General features: G+C 37.7%; 2 protein-coding genes across 8 annotated transcripts in view; one reads left to right on the top strand and one right to left on the bottom strand.

Annotated features, from left to right (window-relative positions):
• The window catches only part of CENPC (centromere protein C), an 80,295-nt gene extending 75,284 nt beyond the window's left edge, over positions 1-5,011 (bottom strand). For all 4 annotated transcript variants that reach the window (XR_015250423.1, XM_086704918.1, XM_086704920.1 and 1 more), the window contains exons 1-2: positions 4,751-5,011; positions 484-530 (exon numbers count right to left, since the gene is read on the bottom strand). Coding sequence is in view for 3 of the 4 variants with exons in the window: in XM_086704918.1 (XP_086561044.1) it covers positions 484-530; positions 4,751-4,768 (65 nt within the window). In the remaining variant the exon portion in view is untranslated. The remainder of the gene's footprint in view (positions 1-483; positions 531-4,750) is intronic.
• A 182-nt stretch (positions 5,012-5,193) lies between these two features.
• STAP1 (signal transducing adaptor family member 1) overlaps positions 5,194-24,104 on the top strand; it is a 51,493-nt gene continuing 32,582 nt past the window's right edge. Inside the window, exons 1-3 of one of the 4 annotated variants that reach the window (XM_086704924.1) lie at positions 5,194-5,335; positions 6,119-6,191; positions 16,960-17,138. In XM_086704924.1, coding sequence (XP_086561050.1) covers positions 17,019-17,138 — 120 coding nt within the window. In that variant the 5' untranslated portion in view covers positions 5,194-5,335; positions 6,119-6,191; positions 16,960-17,018. Of the gene's footprint in view, positions 5,336-6,118; positions 6,192-16,924; positions 17,139-24,104 lie in introns of those variants that run through there. The other 3 variants (XM_086704923.1, XM_025921931.2, XM_025921930.2) reach the window with 3 other exon arrangements.

Raw genomic sequence — 24,104 nt, 5'->3', positions numbered from 1 at the left:
CTGTACTCATTTGTGTGTTTCTGTTCCTATTTAATTCTGTGCCATTTATCACATCTATAGGTTCAGGTATCACCACCACAGTCAAGATACTGAACAGTTCCACACCACAAAGATCCTTTTCATGTCTTTTTATAATCTATACACACATTTTCTTTTAGCCCTACCAAATGAGCTCTATCTTTGTAATATTACCATTCAATCCATTCTATACACTGCTTTCCCCATGGCTGTCACTTAGAACTGAGACTACCTCTTCCTGATCCATAATTTATCAGGTGAATTTCTTTTCTCACTGCCATTAAGTAGTCATTACACTGCTTGCGTTAATATTTCTCTGTTAGTATAAAATCACTAAGATGACTATACTTAACCAGTGGGCACAGAAATCATGTTAGACAGAAGTAATTTCTGCCTTCTTCTTTTAAAAATAACTTCCTAAAAATGGAAATAAAAATGACCTTAAAAGTTAAATATGTAACTCACCTGGACGGTCGGCAAAATCTTCTTCTGTAGTCATTTTTGAGATGATCCTGAAAGAAAAGTAAATCATCAAACTGGTGAAAAGTTAAGTTCTTCATTTGTTCATTCAGCAAGTTTTGCTTATTGTCTATTATAGTACCATAAAGAGGAATTCTTCTGGATCAAGTGAAGGAGAACTTGCCTCATATCTACTGTTTCAAAATCTTTGCTTATACTAATTTGTTCACCCTGGGAATCAGTCCATCTTCCTCCTCTTACTCCCATACCTTTCCCATCATCAAAACCACAACTATCTGGGATTCCAATAATTCAGGCTGGTTGATAAGCAGTATCTACTTATCTCCTTTCCTTGCAGGAAGATTCCTCTAAAATAATAGTTAAGGGCTACAATGGCATAGACCAATGAAAAAGACAATGAAGAGAGGACCATCTGTTAACAAATTTAAGAAATTTGTAGAAGATGGAAAATAAATGAAGTATGTTAATTGATAAAACAGAATAAAAGCAGTAGCAGACAAAAGTTAGTTCAGAGGATCCAGTCTTTGATGAGGAGTAAAGCTGATCTGCTCAGGAGAAAACTATAACAATGCAGAACTACAAAACTCAAAATATGAGGAGGCTAAGAGTGAGAAAGGGAATGAACAGAGTAACAGACTCCCACATCCCCTATCCCTATAAATACAAGTTTAAAAAACTGTATTCTATTGTCTGTCTTAAATATCACCAGCATCTGTGGATCAGGAGACACTCAGAGGTCTCTAAAACAAAACACGAATATCAAGATATAAATTTTAAAAATGGAGAAGAAAAAGGGCCAAGAGAAAACTGATACCAAGAATGAGAAAGAAGAGCATAACCCAACATACACACTTGTTGAATTATTATGTTGTACACCTAAAACTAATGTAACACTGAGTGTCAACTAGGCTTCTACTTAAAAAAAAAAAAAAAAAAAAAGAGAGAGAGGGAGAGAGAAAAAGAAAAAACTTGAAAAAAACAAAAACAAAAATCCAATTAGTACCTTCAAGAGAGATATGAAATACTGGACTCATAAAACAAAAGTGATATACTATAAACACTAAACAACAAAATTAAGACCAAGAAAAATTCTTAATAATTAAAAACATGATTGCCTAATGGAGAAAAAGTCTCTTCTAGCAAATGGTGCTGGGAGAACTGGACAGCAACATGCAGAAGAATGAAACTGGACCACTTTCTTTACACCATACACAAAAATAAATTCAAAATGGATGAAAAAACTAATGAAAAAGGAAACCATCAAAATGCTACAGGAGAAAACAGGCAGCAACCTCTTTGACCTCAGCTGCAGCAACATCTGACTTGACATGTCTCTGAAGGCAAGGGAAATAAAAACAAAAATGAACCATTGAGACCTCATCAAGATAAAAAGCTTCTGCACAGTAAAGGAAACAATCAACAAAACTAAAAGGCAAACAATGGAATGGGAAAAGATATTTGCAAATGGTGTATCTGATAAAGGGTTCGTATCCAAAATGTATGAAGAATTCACCAAACTCAATACCCAAAAAACAAATAATCCAGTGAAGAAATGGGCAGAAGACAGGAATAGACACTTTTCCAAAGACATCCAAATGGCTAACAGACACATGAAAAGATGCTCAACACCACTCATTACCGGGGAAATACAAATTAAAACGACATTTAGATACCACCTTACACCGGTCAGAGTGGCTAAAATTAACAACTCAGCAAACAACAGATGTTGGCGAGGATGTGGAGAAACGGGAACCCTTTTGCATGGTTGGTGGAAATGCAAACTGGCACAGCCACTCTGGAAAACAGTACGAGATTTCTCAAAATATTAAAAATAGAACTACCCTACAACCCAGAAATTGCACTACTAGAAATTTATCCAAAGGATGCAGGAGTGCTGATTCGAAGGGGCACCTGCACCTCAATGTTTATAGCAGTGTTTTCAACAATAGCCAAATTATGGAAAGAGCCCAAATGTCCATTGACTGATGAATGGATAAAGAAGATGTGGTATATATACACAATGGAATACTACTCAGCAACGAAAAAGAATGAATTCTTGCCATGTGACCCAACGAAAATATATGGTTTAAAACAAACAAACAAACAAAAATGAGAATGAGCGGACAAGCTACAGGCTAGAAAAAAATATCTGCAAAAGGTACATCTGAAAACGACTGTTATCCAAAATATGCAAAGAATGTTTAAAACTCAACAATAAGAAAATAAACAACCCAATTAAAAACTAAATGGGCCAAAGACCTTATACCTCAGATAAGATGTACAGATGGCAAAAAAGCATATGAAAAGATGCTCCACATCACATATCATCAGGAAAACGCAAATTAAAAGCCACAATGAGATACCACTATACCTATTAGAATGACCAAAATCTGGAACACTGACAATTCCAAATGCTGGTAAGGATATGGCACAACAGAAAACTCTCATTTATTTTTTTTTATTTTTTTTAATGTTTGTTTATTTTTGAGAGCGAGAGAGAAAGAGCATGAGCAGGGGAGAGGCAGAGAGAGAGGGAGACACATGTCCGAAGCAGGCTCCAGGCTCCAAGCTGTCAGCACAGAGCCCGATGCGGGGCTTGAACTCACAGACTGTGAGATCATGACCTGAGCTGAAGTCAGGCGGTTAACCGAGCCACCCAGGTGCCCCAACTCTCATTTATTTTTTAATATAAATGGTACAGTCATTTTGGAAGGCAGATTTGGTGGTTTTTACAAAAGTAAACAGACTCTCACCATGACTTAGCAATCATATTGCTTGTTATTTACCCAAAGGAGTTGAAAACTTATGTCCACACAACAATCTGCACAGATGTTTATAGCAATTTTATAACTGCAAAACTTGAAAGCAACAAGATGTCCTTCACTAGGTAAATGGATAAAGTGTGGTACATCCAGAAGATAGCATATCATTGAGCACCAAAAAGAAATGAACTACCAAGCCATGAAAAGACATGAAAAAATCTTAAACGCGTCATTCTAAATGAAACAAGTCAATCTGAAAAGGCTATGAATGTATGATTTCAACTATATGACATTCTGGAAAAAAGCAAAACTATCGAGATGGTAAAAAGATCAGTGGTTACCAGAGTTCAGTGGGGAGGGAGGGAGAAATAGACAGAACACAGAGGATATGTAGGGTAGTAAAAACACTCGATGATACCACAAGGATGGCTACGTGTCATTAGACTTTTGTCCAAACACACAGAATGTACAACACCAAGAGTCAGACTTAGTATAAATTATGGACTTCGGGCAATTATGATGGGTGAATGCGGTTCAACAACTGTAATAAATACATCATTCTGGTGGGGGATCCTAACAACAGGGGTAGCTATGCAGGTGTGGGAGTAAGGGGGTATATGGAAAATCTCTGTACCTTCCTCTTACTTTTGCTAAGAACCTAAGACTGCTCTAAAAAAATAAACTCTTTAAAAAAAGGAACCGTGGGCATTAGGTAAATTTTATTCCCCTCCTCTTCCTACAATGAGAATGGCTTTATTTCTGTCTAATTCTATATAATATAAACAATGTATGTGCTCACACTAAAAGGACGCTCTACAGTATTTTTTACACATCTTATGCAAACAAGCATTACTTTATAACTTTATATAAGTGGGATATCATTGGTGAAGATTTTCTTAAAAAGAGTGATAAAGTAGAAAACACACGTTTAGGGCAGGGGACGACATGGGTTGTACAATATACAGTAACTATAAGCAAAGTGTGATATACAGAATACTGAATACCAAGGGAGTCCAATAACACGGAAACAAAAAATTAGTTCCCGCCCCCTTGGGCATTCATACCTTAAGCACTTTTTAACTAACACCTGCCTTTCAGAAAACTTTACCAGTAACAAGCACTCCACAAATAATATGCTTCTGCAGACCAGCAAGTCCACACGTTGTAGGCGTTTCAAAACTTCTATAGACAGAAAATTATTTGGAGGACTAGAAACCAGAGTTAGACCAAAACAGTAGCAATCACAAGATTCTCTGAAGAGACAGATGCCATCACAACCAAAACTAAAAGAAACCTGTGGGGAAACAATACAAGGAAGTTAACTCCTGGCTATCAGCACACCATCAGCTCTGATCTCAAAAACTTGGCGGGCTTTTCCACTGAAATCTCCAAGAAGCCACAGTAAAACATTTCATTCTCTCCCGCCCCGAGCGCAGGGGCCAGGGGCGGCCGAGCTCCCATACGCAGAAGCGGCAGGAGCCTGCACTTACCAGACCCGTCGCAGCCATTTTCCGACCCGGCCCCACCCGCGCCGGGGGTCTGGCACGCAAGCCCTCGCGGGCCGTGACTCGAAGAAGCCCGGTACAGACAGAGTCGCGGGAGGAGCAGTTAGGCGGCACCCCAGGAGCGCCCCTGAGGTGGGAGGTGGCAAAACTGAAGGAACTGCGAGCTAGTAAGCGCGCTACCGACGCTCTTCACCCATTGGCTCGGCCCTTCCGGAGCACCCAGCGGTCTCCGCGGTTTGAAACGGTCTGCACATGCGCAAAACGAACCGCTCAACCGTACAGAAAGCCGTTAAAGGCCCGCCCTCACATTGGACACTCCAACAGTCCCGCCCCTCGCAGGGCCCGCCGCAGCCCCGCCCCATCTTTCCCATAGCCCCGCCCTCCCTTTCTCTAACTGTTTTCTCCTCTTTTGCTGGCTAGGTAATCGGAGGATTGAACGTAAAGCTGGGGGTTTCCGTAAAGCTGCTCTGAGCAGGCACCGTCTCGAGAACAGCCTTTATTCTTGAGACGGGTGTAAAACTTGTCAGCGGTTCTATTACAGAGTAAAAAATAATACTTGGAAGGATAAAGGTAAAAATTGCAGAAATCGTTTGAAAAGAAATTGTTCACGGGGCGCCTGGGTGGCGCAGTCGGTTAAGCGTCCGACTTCAGCCAGGTCACGATCTCGCGGTCCATGAGTTCGAGCCCCGCGTCGGGCTCTGGGCTGATGGCTCAGAGCCTGGAGCCTGTTTCCGATTCTGTGTCTCCCTCTCTCTCTGCCCCTCCCCCGTTCATGCTCTGTCTCTCTCTGTCCCAAAAATAAATAAACGTTGAAAAAAAAAATTTAAAAAAAAAAGAAAAGAAATAGTTCATTGTGCGGGCTCGTCCTCCACACCTAGTCCATCTATGCATCACCTCTGAAAGTAATAACAATGTAACGATGATGATAACGATGTATTCTTTCAAATATGTGGGTAATATTTTCATGAAGCATTGCCAACAAAGTGACTTAGGTAAATATATGTCATTTAAGTATAATGTCCTGAAAGGAGACCTAAATCAGTAGTCTTGAAATATACTCAGCGACTAGCTGTATCATCTAGAATAAAATTGTGGCACTATTCCGGGTGTTTCCTTATTTATATAATTATATAATAGAAGAGCTTATAGATGCTCTGAAGACTTGACCATTTTATGATGCTATGAAACTTGTGTTCTATTTTTGTGATTTAATAAAAATTTGCACAGGAATTTTAATCATAAAATACACTACTTATTGAATAAATTCATTAATCAAGAGTTGAACTAATAAACTTTTTAAACATGTAATGATTTAACAAATGTTATCACCTATGGTTTGTTTATTTTTGGTAGGGAAGAGGTACTATATATTAACTCTACAATCAGACTGGGTTCCATTCTACTCCCAAGAATTCTGTCATAATGGGTAAGTTGATTAAACTATCTGTTTCTCAAGTCCCTTGTCTGTAAAATGGGAATCATATTAAAGTTGCTGAGATATTGGGTTAATTCATTTTAATATCTAGGTGAAATGCCTGGAACATAGTAAGAATTCAATAAATAATGATTGGTTTTATTATAGGGTTTTGCCAATCAGACTACATTATATAATTTGATGTCATATTTGGAATACATTATAATAAAAAAAACTATCATTTATTCCGTACACACTATATACTGTTTTTTTTTTGTTTTCTAAATGCTGTCCATGCACTGACTTATTTTATTCTTAAAACATTCCTGTTAAAAGAAGACAGCTAGTATCCCCATCTTACAGACAACAGAACTGGGATAGTGTTTAAGTAACTGCCCCATAATCACACTACCATTAAATGGCAGAACTGGGGGTGAACCCTGGTATTCTGATTCCAGAACTGAGCACTTAATCACTACACTCTTTATTTCTCAGTGAGAAATTTTACCAAGCTCAATCACCAATGTAAATTTCCACATCTAAAATGATATTCCCTGTTTCCACTGGAAACAGTAACTCTCAGAGGTATTTTGTGAAACTTGAAATGCAGTGACATGCTGGTATCGAATGCAGGGCACAAAGGGTATTGGTAATAACTACAGAGAAAATGGAGCAACACTTTATGAAAACCAAAAGTTATGGAAACTCCACCATCCCCAAGCAAACTTTTCAGTTCCCTCTGCATCTGTCCTACTATTTATAGCCCCACAATGGTTTTGGCATCCTAAAATAGGATTGCTAGTTGATGGACTAATGTTTATAAAACCTAGGTTTGTCATTATAGGCCCCCTGCGCACCCCCCCCCCCAAATACATTCAGATCTCTCTTTATGAACTTCCATGGTAACTGGATAAATCTTGAAGTTTTCCATTCCAGCTACATAACCTAGGTGAGGAGTGTGTGTGTGTGTGTGTGTGTGTGTGTGTGTGTGTGTGTATCAGTCTATGGAATTATGTGTATTTGATGTGTATATGGGAAATAAAGTTTACAGAAACTGAACTTAAGAGGGTACTAGAAACTTTTAGTTGCTTAGGATTTTATGCAGATAGTTTAAAATTGGTTAAAACTAGTTTAAAGAATATTTTAGACCTTAAAAATTACACTCTAAATGAACTTGCTCTAGGAATTGTAACACAATTGCCATTAAAATTTAAATTGTTCCTTATTTATAATAAACTCAAACTGGTAATATGTCCATCATTTACATATTAAATGTAATTTATGTACATGTAAATGTAATATGTACATATTTATAAAGTGTAGTTCATCCATATGACAGAATATTCCTCAGAAATAAAAACAAACTACTGATACATGCAACAACTTAGATGAATCTTAAAAGCTAGGTAAGAGAAGCCAGACATCAAAGGCAACCTGCTGTATGATTACATAAATGTAACTTCATGAAATTATACACATAGAAATGAAACCAATAGTTGCCAGCAGATGAAGTTGGGGGTAGAAGATGCTGACAACAAAGGCCAAGGAGGGAACATTTTATGATGCTGGAAATAGTCTATGTCTTCAATATGATACTCTTATGTTTTTGTCAAAACTCTCAGAACTATGCTCCTAAAGAAAGGATGACTTTTGCTATATATTATACGTCAATGAACTGGACTTGAAGAGTGTTATTCACTATATATTATACATCAATACTATATATTATACGTCAATGAACTGGACGTGAGAGTGTTACCAAACCAAAGTGGACCCACTCCTTGGTGACTTACAGGCAGACTACACCAGGTGGAGTTGACTCACAAGGTCAACTATTTGTACAAACAAGGAGATCACAAGGAACAATTTCCAAAACAGTGTCTCTCCAAAGAGGGGAAAGCAGGCTCCTTTTATTAGGCCTTGGGATGAATATTCAGAAGGGATTTTAACATTATAATGAAGCTGAGGTCACCTCTGGCACTTTCTTTTTCCCTTTCTTTCTTTCTTCTTCTTCTTCTTCTTCTTCTTCTTCTTCTTCTTCTAAATGTTCACTTATTTTTGAAAAAGAGCATGTGAGCTTGTGAGGGGAGGTACAAAGAGACAGGGGGACAGAGGTTCCAAAGCACACTTCACGCTGACCCATGAACTGTGAAATCATGGCCTAAATCTCATGCTCAACCAACTGAGCCACCCCACCTCTGGCACTTCTGATTCATCTGTGCGAGCACAGGGGATCAGACCAATAGAGAGAGAGAGAGATAACCAAATGCAGTGTGTGAATTAGGGTCAGACTGTGATTCAAAACGAAGCCATAAAGAGCATTAAGCAATGGAAAACTAAAGTAGTAATTATTAAATGACAGGGAAATGTAAAATTTTCTTAGATATTATAATGCTACTGTGTTGATGTAAGAAAATGTCCTATTCTTTTAGGATAAGGATATACATATGAAGTATTAAGGGGTAAAACGTGATGTTTGTAAGTACTTTGAAATGGTTCAGTTAAAAAAAAAGATATAGTTACAGCAAATCTGGCAAAACACTAACAATTATTGGAACTACATGGTAGATGTGTAGGTGTTTATTAATACTGCTCTTTCAGGGATGCCTAGGTGGCTCAGTCCATTAAGTGTCCAATTTCGGCTCAGGTCATGATCTCATGGTTCATGAGTTTGAGCCCAACATCGGGCTCCATGCTGACAGTGCAGAACCTGCTTGGGATTCTCTCTCCTTCTCTCTATTACCCCTGCCCCACTTGCATTTTCTCTCTCTCTCTGTCTCTCTCTCTCACACACACACACGCACACAAACACACATACAAAATAAATAAACTTTAAAAAATAAAAATACTGCTCTTTCAGCTTCTCTGTATGTTGGAAACTTTTCATACTAAAATGATAGGGCAAAGTGGCATTAATAAAATTACTGAAGTTCTCAAAATTTTTGCAAAAAAATTATTATGCCAAAGTGTCATAGACTCTAACTCTAAAGCTCTCTTTTGGCCAGCAAAAGAGCAGGATGCAGGATGAAAAATGAGAGATGGCTAATGTCCGGGAAAAGACAAGAGACCCAAATAAGGGTCCTTGCCCCGTTTTTTTTAGGATCAGAAGGCTTACAAACATGGTGATGGATGTGCACAAAGAGACAATGAATCTGTGCACATTAACTTATGAACATGAGGGAAAGGAGGTCTTGAAGATATTCAGGGTTAGGGGTTTGGGTTAATACAAAGCAAAATCCTGATGCCGGCAGTCGGGCAGAAAGTTGTTTACAGGGGACATGAGGCACCACCTCTGTTTATCTTAGCTAGTCTAGGGGAGGAGACAGATAGGACACGTGACCTCAGGGTTAACAAGGCACCTTTTTTTTAATAATCATCTCTGCTCTGGGCTGCTTCATCTCCAGCGCAGTGGTCTATAGCCCAATTTACCTGTTTACCTAACTTGGTCCTTCCTTCCTGTGAAAGCAGCTTTCTGCTATAGCACTAAATTGGGGGTGCTTCCGCCCTGCATATCTAATCTTATTTTTTTCATATACCGATGTACTGGGTGCCTTTGCACCTCCCTATTCTTGGTTGCCTTGTTTGTTTACCCAAACTCAGGTGTTAGCATCCTATGGCTTTGTACTTCTTTATTGCCTTGTTAACCCATTGGCAAGCCCGGGGGATTCCTAAGCTTATTCCTCACACAAAAGTCAAAAGTGAAAATATTAGCAATTTACTATAGGATAATTTTGTCAGAAAAAATTACACTCCAAAAATCAATTTGTAAAAATTATAAACATTTCAATTATAACTTAATTTGCTAAAGTGAAATAAACTTATTTATATAATTTTGGAGTTTATTTTTTAATATAACATTTAAATTTTTAAAATTCTTTACTGTCAAATGTTGTTCCATGTGTTAAGTACACTCACTTTAAGTAGCCTTTTCTCTACTAAATAGGCTAAGACTCTAATTGCCAAATTATAAAGTGTGTTTGCAGTATGCAGGTAGGTGGCAGCAACGTTCATGAAAACAATTTTATACAATGGGTTAAAAGTCCCCATGAGTTCTTAATTGAGTGCTACATAAAAATCTTTACAGTTACCTCTGTGCCAAGTGTTTGATTCATAGTTGCTGTTGAATTCTATTATATATATATATATATATATATATATATATATATATATATACATTGTTTCTCTTCCCAAGAACACAACAGGGGCGACTGAGTCAGTAGGTAGAGCATGTGACTCTTGATCTCAGAGTTCTGAGTTTGAACCCCACACTGCTGGTAGAGTTTCCTTATAAAAAATTTTTTTTAATAAATAAAAAGAACACAACAAATACACTATTCTCTGGATCTCCATTCTGTAGCCTGTAGTTTACTTCTAGTCAGCATAATTCTGAAAAATTAGTTTTTGTCATTTAAAACATATTTAGGGGTGCCTCGGTGGCTCAGTCGGTTAAGCGTCAGATTTTGGCTTAGGTCATAATCTCACAGTTTATGAGTTCAAGCCCCACGACCGGCTCTGTGCTTATAGCTCAGAGCCTGGAGCCTGCTTCAGATTCTGTGTCTCCATCTCTCTCTCTGCCCCTCCCCTGTTCGCAGTCTGCCTCTCTCTCTCTCTCAAAAATAAATAAACATTTAAAAAAAATTTTTTTTAAAGAAAGAAATAGGGGCTCTTGGGTGACTCAGTCCATTAAGCGTCCGACTTTGGGTCAGGTCATGAACTCACAGCTCATGAGTTCAAGCCCCACGTCGGGCTCTCCACCTCAGCACAAAGCCTACTCAGGTCCTCTGTATCTTCCTCTCTCGCTGCCCTCCCCTGTGTGCTCTCTCTCTCTCTCTTTCTCTGTCAAAAATAAAACAAACATTAAAAAAAAAAAACTTTCAAAAAGTACAATTAGATTTTCAAAAGTTTAATACTTTCTGCATTATAATTTAACCTTGCAAAGACTTAAATTACTTTAGTGGTACTAGGCAAAAAATTAAATAATAAATATTAGTAGTTATTGACACAGATATATGCTCCAGATAAGTTATATGAAAAAATGTAGTTTATCAAATATCATGTACTTATCTGATTATGTAAATATACACAAATAGAGAAAAAGTGCCAAAAAGGTGATGGTACCCATCCAAACCATGCTGATGGTGGATGGTGGACGAGCATGTAATTTTCATTTTTTTAATTTATGCCTGAAGACTTGTTTTTTCTAGAACTTATATAAGTAAGTTTTCCATTTATTAGGAAAAATTAAGAAATTATTTTAAGTATTTATAAAGCATGCTATATGAGATGTTCGTAAATTTAAGCGCCTATAGAAATTCATAAACAATAAAGTGCCCAAACTATAGCTTGTAGGCCATACCTAACAGTGGGAAAGGGTGAAAGAAGTAGGAAAATAAACTGCAAACAAAGACACAAAGCAAAAAGGTCATAATCTCACAGTTTGTGTGTTTGATTCCTAAGTCTGGTTCTAACCAGACTGGGCAGCACTGGGATTCTCTTTTCCTCTTTCTCAGCCCCTCCCCCGCATGTGCTTTATCTCTCAAAAAAAATTATTATTTTATAAATAAATAGGGGCACCTGGGTGGCTGAGTCGGTTGAGCATCCGACTTCAGCTAAGGTCATGATCTCATGGTTTGTGGCTTAGGGCCCTGCGTTGGGCTCTGTGCTGGGCTCTGCTGACAGCTCAGAATCTGGAACCTGCTTTGGTTTCTGTGTCTCCCTCTCTCTCTGCCCCTCCCCTGCTCGCTCTCTCTCTCTCTCTCTCTCTCTCTCTCTCAAAAATAAATTTAAAAACATTAAAAATAAAAATAAACATTAAAAAAATAAAAAAAATATTTTAAAAAAGGAAATGCTGTGCTATTGACAGAAAATCTGTCAGATATTGTAGAGTGTTCATGTTTGCAAAATGAACTAGATTACGAACACCTTCAATGTTAGCATAAATTTTCACTTCTTCCTGTAGACAGTGCAGAACTATATTGATCAGGGGTCAGTTCTATAGAATAGAACTCGTAATAGCTACTTTAGGCAAAAACGGGATCTACTAGTTATGCATTATTGGTTTATAGAATTGTTGGGATGGAAGGAGAAATAACATATTCAGGGCTTTCAGGAATGATTTCTAAAGACACACTGCAGAACTGAACACCAAGAGCCAGCTGTTGTACGTATAATCAGGAAGCAAACTGAAAAGCTGAGAAGCTAATGCTGGTGCTGGAATCTCCAGAACCATACTGACACTGCACAATTAGGAAGTCACTTCTGTTACAAAAGTGCCATGTCTAGGAAGCCACCACGAATAAGAAGTCTCCATGAACAGGAAGCCTCCTTGTTGCTGCTGGCTCCAGAAACACATCATATTCATCGTGACAGGTACCAGAAAATTGACATTCCATGCTTTGACTATCACCACCCATGAAACTAGTGATCAACTTCTGAGACTTCTGATAGTATTGCCACACAAAAAATTAGAAGCCTATAGACCATGCTTCAGCCTAGGGGAACAGCAAATCAAGAATAAATTCTGTTTCCATCTACCTTGCTACCCAACTCCAGCTCCAAAAAAAAAGGTCTGGATATGTAGTTTTTAGCTTTTCAGCCTCTGCAGTAAAGAATGGCATACGGGAGTGCCTGGGTGGCTCAGTAGGTTGAGCATCCGACCCAGCTCAGGTCATGATTTCACGGTTCCCCAGTTCGTGGGCCTGAACCCCATGTTGGGTTTTGTGCTGATATATTCAGATTCTCTTCTGCTTCAGATTCTGTCTCCCTCTCTGTCTGCCCCTCCCCCATGCACATGCGTGCACACTTTCTCTCTTTTTCTCTCTCTCTCTTTCTCAAAAATAAATAAACATTAAAAAGTAATAATAATGGCACACTGGAAGGGGCTGGAATGGATACTGCGCACTAACCTACCTTATCCCAGAAAGCAGCAGTAGTGGGTTTTTTTGGTTTTTTTGTTTTTTGGGTTTTTTAGTGGATTTTAAATGAAGCAAAGAGGAAGAAAAATGTAGACTTAAACTTTCTTTGTATTGAGCTTGATATGGCTAAAACTAAATTCATTATTGCTCTACCACCCAAACTATCACCCTATCTGGAATTTTCAGTTTCTATTACAGCTACTATTACGCAATGATTTATCTCATTTAGAAACCTGTATCTATGTGACATACAAGAAACATTTCTCACTAATATAAATAATACCCTACACTAAAAAATAGTGAGAACATTTAACTAGAAAGACTTTTATCATCGTAGATGCAACTCTTTGTACTAAAAATCACGTCAGCAAATTAAACCACTCTGACAGAGCTACGTATATCACTTCTACAATAGTGATTCCTTGCCTTTTTTTTCTGTCCCAAAACACCTAGTAGAATTTTTTTTTGAGTAATTATGACTCATTATGCCACAAAGTAAGCCAGTCATTAAAATTAAAGCTGTATTCTTCAGTTATGGATTGTAAACATAAATGTATTCAAACATCTTCAAAATTTACTACAATGAGTTGTGATTGAAATGGCAATAAACCATCAATAAACATTTTGTGAAACAAAGATCAGAAATTGGGAAATACAGGAGACAGGTTGGAGGCTCTAATACAGAGTGATTGATTGAATCATTTCTAATAAGTGGATAGTAAAGTACTTTAGAGAGCCTTAACTGTCATAAAAATGTGTATTCATTTGAATTGCATTATAACATGGATGACTCAAAAGAGCACTGAGATTTTGATTTTATATGAGTTAATCTTATACTTCATTCAAAACTGTTTAATTTGTAGCCACGTATCTAATGTATAACAAACTCCTGTTCACAGAGCTGATGATGGCTGTGTCCAGCAGTTTGACAGTAACGTGATTGTTCTACACAGCAACAAAAGAACCTGCGTCAACCAATGGTCACACATATCAGAAAAAAAGAAGCTTCTGTCACAGCAGAGGCTAAGAGCTCCCAAATTAGAACTGTATTTTCCAGTCGGAAGTTAGTCATTTAATCAATGGTTACTGCAATCTACTACCTATCAACTTCAACACAATCCCTGTATTTGAAAAACTTAGTTTCCTGTTGATACAGAATGTATACTAATAACTAATATACAGTAGGCCAAATACTGTAATAAAATATCTGTAAGATGCTGTGGAATGCAGGGTGAAAGCAATAAAATTTCTCCTTGGAGATGGGGAAGGCTTCAGGAAATCAGGAAATCTTCACAGACAAGGATATATTCAACTGAGGTCTTGAAGGGTAGGCAGGAAGTTGTCATTTTAAGAAGAACGAAGGGCACCCAAACAAGATATACAGTAGTTCGAAAGGTATGAGGAGATGCGAAAGACCATGAGGTATCGAGCATTGAGATTAACCAAAGTTATTAGAGGAGAGAGGTTTTTTTTTAAGGAGTTTCAATTTAAGGGCCCTGTTATGAAGGATCTTGTATTCTATGCTTGAGCACATTATTGGTGCTCAATATTTAGTGTTGACTGAAAAAAAATGAAAGAGTGCTCAAAAGCAATGAGAATCTATCAAAATGTTTTAAGCTGGGGAGTGACTTGATTAGATGTCATTTTAAATGAATTAGACAAGAAAAAGTGTGAAAGTAGGAGACTTCTGAGGAACCTACTGTAGCTCTTGAGACGAGGGAGGAAGTTGTGATCCTAGATAAGTTAAACGGTTTGCTCAAGGGCTCAGCTGGTGAGTAGCAAAACTGGCTACTCATTATTCACCACCTAAAATTTGAGATATCTATAAGAGGATTTCCATTGTCATGATGCAGTTGGAAACTGTGAGCAGGTATAACTGGCTAATAACGTTTCAGGATGTTTGCATCTTGTAGTTTTTTTTTGTTTGTTTGTTTTTTTAAGGAGACATCATTTGAACATTGGTATATTAACAATTAATGTGACTTGCAAATCAGCAAACCAAAGCAACTTCCAGAGGCTGATAAGCTGGTTTTTCTTTAATTTTGCGTATTTTTTTCATAAGGTAGGTAAGAAAGACATAGTTAACTAGATGATTATTTCTCAGAAATATTCCTATGCTTACATTTTTCTAGAAGCATTCTTTTCTCCCTGGCCACAATGCCAGTGACTACTTTTCTCATATTCCAACCATGGCTGTTTCACAGCATCCTATCTCCCTCCCCTTCTTTCCATTTTCTGTTCTCATCTCTCCTTTCATTTCCTGCCTGTGTTACACCAGCTACCAGTTGCCAAAAAGGTGGATTAGGTCACTTATCAAATCAGGAGGTTTTCCCTTGTCATTCATTTTCCAATTATACTGAAACTGAAAAGTAGTGTGGTTTTACCTCAAAAAAAAAAAAAAGCAGGACTTGTATTTTATCACTGGAAGGTTTGAGTAATAATAGGAAGGAGGTCTCGACTTAATATAAAAGCAGAGGAGAGATGCCTGGGTAGCTCAGTAGGTTAAGCATCCAACTCTTGATTTTGGCTCAGAGAATCCTGCTTGGGATTCTCTCTCTCTCCCTCTCTCTCTGCTCCTCCCCTGCTCATGCTATCTCTCTCTCACTCTCTCTCTCTCTCAAAATAAAAAAAATAAATAAATAAACGTAAAAAGATATATATAAGCAAGGGAGTGATTTTGAATCTTCAACTCCCAATATCTGTCTCAAACTGTTTTTATTTTGGATGATTAATTAAACACTTTCCTCTGGTTAACTGATAATTAGTCTATATTGCTGTACCTCACTTTGTAGATTTGGCTGCACATATCTACAGCTGCAGATCCAATGGAACCCATACTGGTGGGGAAAACCATGTGATGTCTCCATTAGGAAAGGAGGATCAGACTCGAGAGTCCTACCTTATTTTGATTTCTAAGAATCAGCTGGTCTCACTGGGGAGAATGCTCAGGCCTTGGCTATACTAAATCCATAGTAATTCTGAAATACAGAGGATGAAATAAAAAATGGTGGAACTTCTCAGGATCCCTGCAAAACATACCATGATTCCTTCCAGTGTTTCCTTCCCCCATCATTCCTTGCACAGTGCTCGGCCAAATCCAGTCTCTAAAGGACCGTTTCCCACGTACAACTACTGAATGCATTTGGGCCCCAAAGTAGCTTTCTAAATCTTACTAGATAACCGTAGAGACCCCATCTATGCATCTTCGCATCAGTGATCCACAGCTCAGAAAGCATAAAAGAACAAATTAAAAGTTTGAAGTATTACAGCTTTCTCTGCCAGACATATTTTGCCAACTGGTAACCCATGAACTCAAAATTCTTACTGACAGAAAAGTAAAAAAATCCCATGTTGCCATGTGGTTTATATTTAGTGGATCATCAAAATAGGCATGGGATAAGGAACTCCAATCTTTAAAAAAATGTAAGCAAAGCTCAGTCTTAAAAGATTTACAACAGAAATAGTACTAATAAAATTATCCTATAAAGTAATTTTTAATGGAGTCAAGTTAATTCAAGTCATATATTGTGGGGGTAAAGATGGAAAGCAATAAATAAAAGAAGGTGGAAGAAAACAAATGTGACCTTGATGACTCCTCCAAAGTTTATAACCTCCACATCGGTTCTTTTCATCCCCTGGTGATATTAATCTTCTATTTATTTTGCTACTGTAATCCTCAGTAATTCTAAATTTGCATAGAGATCGCCCTTTCAAAGTTGGTCTATGCCTGTTCTTTCTCACCTCACAAAAAGTAAAGGAAAAAAGTGTGTGTGTGTGTGTGTGTGTGTGTGTGTGTGTACTGTTGGTGGTTAAATATCGAGTTGGGACTTCCTCTTTGAACAGTTGCTTTTTCCTCTCACACAAAGGAGATCTCATTTTGTTTGAGACTGGATATAGTTGAAATCAAACCACACACCAAGAGGGTATGATGGATAAGAAGCCCCCAAAACCAGCTCCTCGCAGGATCTTCCAAGAAAGGTTAAAGATTACTGCTCTACCTTTGTACTTTGAAGGTTTTTTGTTAGTCAAGAGGTCAGAATGCCAGGTAAGTTCATAGATGATAACGTTGCAACTAGCAGCTTCTGCCTTAATATAAAATTTGTTTCATGGTGATGTGATGTGACAAGTGCCACCTTGTTTTTGTTGTGATTAAGCCCTCTTCCCTGAGCTCAGAAATATGATGCCAATTTTGCATAATTATAAAGACAATGTGTGGCTTAAGCACATTCAGGTATATATGTATGTATTATATATAATAATATAACATTCTAATGTTAAGTCACCAATGTAAAAAAAATTGAATAAGCTACATTTCCAAAGAATTTATGTAAACATAACAGAAGATTTCAGCTTGGAAGATAAAATGTTTGATATTTTTTTCTATTTACTAGTATGCTTCCACAATGACTTGTATCACTTAATACAAAATATTATGATTGAAATGAAAACTTTTGCTCTTCCTCTTAGTTGTTTGAAGTTTACAAATAATGGTAAAATTATTTTTTAATAGTAAACTTTTGTAAAAATAAATTATGAAAATGCTAAAATTGATATTGTTTAACATTAAATATAGTTGTGTATTCTAAAAACATGAAGATAGTGACTTGAAAAGACAATATGTAGGTTGCAGTGTATGTAATATGTACACTAAGATATATAAATACATTCATTCTAACAAAACTCAAAAAGCAGTTCATATGTTTTAAAATGTAAAAATGAAAAATTATAAATAAATAAGTTAAAATCAGTGCTTTGAAAATACCAGTTATGGATATTTTGAAGTTAATGAGAGAAATAAACATGAAAGTGTCTGTTACTAATTAAAAAAGAAATCATTAAGCTGGGTCAAATTTTATGAAATTTTAAAAGTAACAAAGTAGCAAAAAGTTACGTGTTTCAAGAAATGTCATCAGAAATGTTTAATAATGATAATAAGATATGTTTTCTTAAGATTTATTAACGGAAAAATTGTGAAAATATCTACAATAGCACATTCGAGGTTTTTGTAAAGACATGGTAGTTTATATTCTGTTAGAGGTGTTAAACATGTATTAATAAATTTGTCAGTTATATTAGAATATTTTTTGGTTCCTCCTACATGCTTTTATTTTTTGTATCTTTTTCTTTTTTTCATTTTCATTTTTTTAAGTTTATTTATTTTTGAGAGAGAGAGAGAGAGAGCCTACACAAGCATGTGTGAGAGAGGAGCAAAGAGAGAGCAAGAGAATACCAAGCAGACTCCACACTCTCAGTGCAGAGCCCAGTGTGGGCTCTTTCCCACCAACTGTGAGATCATGACCTGAGCCAAGCTCAAGAGTCGACCACTTAACTGACTGAGCTACTCAGGTGCCCCCCCTCTTATATGCTTTGAAAGTGAATTTTACCTTGTCACAATAGGTTAGCCACATGATTACTTTGGCAGGAAAGAGGAATTGGGAAAAAGAAATTTCTAATTTGTAATTAAAATTTTTTTTAATGTTTATTTATTTTGAGAGACACAGAGACAGAGCTTGAGTGGGGGAGGGGCGGAGGGAGAGGGAAACACAGAATCTGAAGCAGGCTCCAGGCTCAGAGCTATCAGCACAGAGCCCGACATGGGGCTCGAATCCACCAACCGTGAGATCCTGACCTGAGCCTAAGTCGGATGCCCAACTGACTGAGCCACCCAGGCACCCCTCTAATTTGTAATTTAAATTTGACTATTCATTAAATGTTCATCGAAGTATTTATAATAACTGTTTCTGATGATGGTTAGCAGGAAGAACAAGGATTTTAGAGGCAGTAAAACATGTCTTTACCTGATGGTTTTGCCACTTAAACTGCTTGTGATCTTGTGGAATTTACTCTATCTTCTTGAGATTCAATTTTCTCAAACTATAAAATGGAAAAACTACAACTTGCCACCTAAAGTACAATGCCTGGAATACAACAGGTGTTCAACTAATTTATTCACTCAAACAATGTTTATAGTGTGTCCCCTATGCATCAAGCATCCTACCGAGTTCCAGAGAATATAAATATAACACAAAGATCCTACCTTCAAGAGGCTTAGTCTACAGTAAGGAGTGATGACTCTCTTACCTGACTGTTACTCTACCTTTTCTTAGAAAGCATACTTTGAAATGGAAAGAATAAACTATAGATATAAATATTTCTGATGAAATTGACTTGTTTCCACTCGAATTCATAGCAACATCTTTCACTTGTATGTCAAGGAGAAGAGAGCAAGAGGATAACAATATTGTCTAATTATAGGGTGGTTTCAAGGATTAAAGAAGATAACATATAAAATACCTGGCTTACACTAAAGGTTATATTCATTCATTTTATTATTTATTATAATCTTATTAACATACTAAAATCAGTTTTGAATCCGTAGGTACGGTTGACCCTTAAACAACATGGGTTTGAACAGTGTGGGTCCACTTACACTTGGATTTTTTGATGAATATAGTACAGTGCTATATATGTATCTTTTTCTCCAATCGTTTTCTTAATAACATTTTTCTCTAGCTTACTTTATTGTAAGGATAGATATATAATACAGATAGCTTACAAAATATGTGTTAATCGACTGTGTTACTGGCAAGGCTTCTGGTCAGCAGTGGGCTATTAGTAGTTAAATTTTTCTGGAGTCAAAAGTAATATGTGAATTTTTGACTGTGCAGGAGGGTCAGCACCCTAACCCCCTACATTGTTGGAGGGTCAACTGGTAATATGGCTCAAAGGAGAGCCACAGAGCTAGAGCGCTAGTGAAAATAGAAGCTGTGAGAAAAATCTAAGGAAAATAATGGGATTTCTAGGCAGCAGCGAAGTGCCTGGGAACCTTTAAAAGTGAAGGAAAGCCAGGGGATATATGGAAGGTTATCTTTAAAAGAAAATGGGATAGAGGAAGTTGGGATACTCTGCAGAACGTTAAGTGGGGTCTTTGTTGAAGGAATTCAGAACATTTAAACTAGAGAAAATATAACTGAGGACTAACCTGGTCTGTAAGGAGATCACACATTTAGAGGTGCTTCCTAGCTATTTTTGTGACAGGGGACTTGTAAGAATTTAAGGATTTTTGCCCCTAGGAAAAGGTACCAACATGTACCATTTTAAATGCAATTCCAGAAAGTCCATGGATCCCAGGTCAAGAATCCATTAAAAATACATAATCTTCATGAAAAAGATAATGTGGACTTACTTAAACAACAGCACGAGAATTTTGGACTGATCAGGAAGATTTATTTGATAATAAGCTCTATTAAATGCCACAACAGGATGCCAATGAAAACACAGTTTTGCAAATGGGGAAAATTCTCATTTTTCTGGAACTGTTTGAAATTAAGATAGAGGTGTGCCTGGGTGGCTCCGTCAATTAAGCGTCAGACTTCGGCTCAGATTATGATCTTGTGGTTCATGAGCTCAAGCCCCACATGAGGCTCTGTGCTGACAACTCAGAGCCTGGAGCCTGCCTCGGATTCTGTGTCTCCCCCTCTGCCCTCCCTGCTTGTGCTCTCTCTCTCTCTCAAAAATAAATAAACATTAAAAAAAATTAATAAAAAAATCAGAGATAGAACTTGGGCAACATTTCATAGTTTCTTCAATCTGTGATATGCCTTAAAAACAATATGTATAATATGTCTTTTAATTAACTTGAACATAAGAATGTGGTCACCATATCAGTGTCAAAATAACATATCTCTGACTAGTCCTCACCACTAGTTCATTTAGAATTATACTGGTATATTTATAAGAGCTTATCTGAAACTCAATCAAGACTGTGACCCACTGGTCTCTGTGTACTGAATATAAGTTTGATCTATTCTTAGGGTTGTGGCTGTGGTTGAAGTTCACAGGACCTATTGTTATTTGTAATCTTACCTTTCCTCCGGGCTGCCTTTATTCTTAGCTCACTACCTTTGTTCTTGCTTCTTCCCCCCGCCCCACCCTTAATAAACCCTCCTTAATCCTTTCCATGAATCTGTATGTTTATCAGTAAAACTCTTATTTTTCCCTGATTAATTCTACCCAGTTCATATCATTCTCTCCTGACTGAACCACCTCTGTAATTTTTCTTAGAAGCATAGATGGATGTCACCTGTATGTATAGAAGGAACTCAATAAGCTTTGGCAATGAGGGATTTTAGTTTTCCTATCATATGGCAGGTTAATACCCATAGATCTAATTTGGAAGACGAAGAGAGTGGTACACTTTGATTTCAGAGTTTTCTCTTGCTTACTTTTTAAATTTTTTTTTTCTACGTTTATTTATTTTTGGGACAGAGAGAGACAGAGCATGAACGGGGGAGGGGCAGAGAGAGAGGGAGACACAGAACCGGAAACAGGCTCCAGGCCCCGAGCCATCAGCCCAGAGCCCGACGCGGGGCTCGAACTCACGGACCGCAAGATTGTGACCTGGCTGAAGTCGGACGCTTAACCGACTGCGCCACCCAGGCGCCCCTCTTAATTACTTTTCCTCCAAGAAATCATAGAATCTCCAGTTTGAACTTGATCTTAGATGCCATACTCCAGTAAAACCACACACCCTGTCATTAAGTTCTCCAACCAATTTGCCTACATTCTGATCTTCCCTCTCTCCCTCACTCCCGTCCTAGTTCCAAATTATAGTGTAGCTTCGACTTGATTCCTGCATGGCAGAGGCTTACCAGTAGAACGGGATGTGAAAGGCTTAAAAAGAGAGATATGATTACAAAAATTAAAAAGAGAGATATGATTTTCTGTCTCCCAATTTTGAAACCAATTAAAAATTAAGACAGAGGAATCCCACACAGATCAATTAGGTACTTTTATCATTAATAAAATCTATCGCTATGTTGTTTAGATTTATGGCCAAAACAATGCTAACACTTTATACCAGATTTAGGTAGGCTTGAGCTACCTTGAGTCACTCACTAACTCAGTTTAAAAGCCACAAGCCTACCCCTCCTGGAGGCCCTTTACCACATGGCAGGACCAGAAAAAGAACACCTACTCTCTCCTAATACGCTGAGCACAGAGAGGATAGAAAGGGGCTAAGTTGGACATGTTGCCTCTTAATTCACTCTGGCTGTACTGTGCAGGATAGATTTGAGGACATAAGAAGGTGGCAGAGAAACCAGGTAAATGCTATCGCAATGCCAATAACACATTGGCTGATTCTTCAATCCTATGCCCCTTTGAATTGGTCTTTTCTATGTTAATTTGTTCTTAGCTCAGGAGGTATCAGCAGGTTCCTTATGTAACATTATAGCCAGCTCTCGATTAGGAGGTAGGATGGACTGGAAAGACCACAGGGTTGGACAAAGAAACTTGTCCCACCTTCCAACTCTGCCCCTGAAGTAGATTGCTACAGTAATACTACCAATTTGTTCAAGCCTCACTGTATGCATTCCCCCTTTGAAATGTGACTTCTCTGGTCTTTCATGAAGAGATTGACTTTATTTTTCTACCCCTTGAAATCTGGACTAGGTCATGCTTCGGTAAATGTGACAAAGGGAGAAAATTAGAAACCTCACACATTAGGTTTGCCTTCTCTTGCTCCTGGGAATCCTTCTGCCAGCATGTGAACAAATATAGGCTTACCTGACTGGAGACAAGACCCTGTGGAATGAGACTCTGGTTTTCTCAGTAGAGTGTTTTCCAACACCAACAACTACTTCTCTGACTCTCTGGACACCATCTGGCTGTTCAACAATTCAGCTGAATTCTGACACTACCTATCCAGATGTAGTGCAAACCCCACCGCTTAGTTAAGGGCACAGTCCCACAAGACTGCCCTCCGCTTCAGTCACCAACTGAAAGTCCCAGACCTCCTATACTTCTGACCAACTCACTATAAATCAAAAGCTGCCATGATTCCCTCTGAAGACTTTATAATTTATTAGACTGGCTCACAGAACTCAGGAAGCCACGTTACTTACATTTTCTGGTAAAAGATACAAATGAACAGGCAGATCAAGAGGTCCATAGGGCAAGATCTGGAAGGGCCCCAAGCACACATGCTTCTGTCCGTACTGAGTTTGGCTGTATCAACCTCTCAACATGTGAATGTGTTCACCAATTAGGAATTTTATCAAATCACATTGTTCAAGAATTTTTATGAAACTTAAATCTCCCAGCCCATCCTCCATTTTTCCTAGAGGTTGGTAGGTAGGGCTGAAAGTTCCAACCCAGTAATCAGTTGTCCTTTTAGCCACCAGACCTATCTTGAAGCTATCCAGGCATTCCATCCTAAGTCATCTCATTAGTATAAACTCAGGTATTACGTAAAGTGACTCATTACTAGTAACAAAAACAGTCCTACCATTCAGGAAATTTGAAGGGTTTTAGGATCTCTGTGCCAGGAAATGGGGGACAAAGACCAAAACATATTTCAGTTCTGCATTCCCAGCTAGGACCCCAGGCAAGTGTGTGAGGCCACCCCTAGACCAGCCACAGTGAAGTATATCCAAAGAACGATCATCCAGCCACAGAATAATGGGAAATAGCAAACATTTGCTATTTTAGTCCACTAAGTTTGAGGGTGGCTTGTTACACAACAAAAGCTAACTAATATAGCACTTTATCAGCCATGAAGAAAAAGGGATAAAATAGTTCTACTAAGAACATGAGAAAGATGATTGTTGTAATTCAGAATGAATTTAATCTTGAGCTTCGTGGGAACCAAGACAAATAAAAACAAGATGGGTTACAGAGTTTCCATTATTTGAGAAAAGAAGTATATCAGTTCTGAAGAGGTGAGAAACAGTTTGATGGGCTAAGAAAGGATAAATGGTATGTCAGTATTAGACACAAAATGCCATAATATATAAAAGTGTCTTCACATTTATAAGCATAAGAAAAAAATCATGTAATTCTCTTACATTAATCCTCAATATAAGTCAAGATAATCCAGCATGTCATAAACATTGAGCTTATTAAACTCTAAAGGAATGATTAACATGTCTATAAAACTGGAATTTTTAAAAACATATTTTTGAAAGAGCTGGGTATGAAGGTAAGTATTTACACTTGGAAGGATTTTATT

The sequence above is a fragment of the Puma concolor genome, chromosome B1, assembly GCF_028749965.1.
Source record: "Puma concolor isolate L17-30 chromosome B1, mPumCon1.1.hap2, whole genome shotgun sequence".
In the NCBI taxonomy this organism is placed as follows: Eukaryota; Metazoa; Chordata; class Mammalia; order Carnivora; family Felidae; genus Puma; species Puma concolor.
The sequence above is the reverse complement of the archived record's forward strand: the minus strand, read 5'-3'. Positions and strand labels throughout refer to the sequence as shown.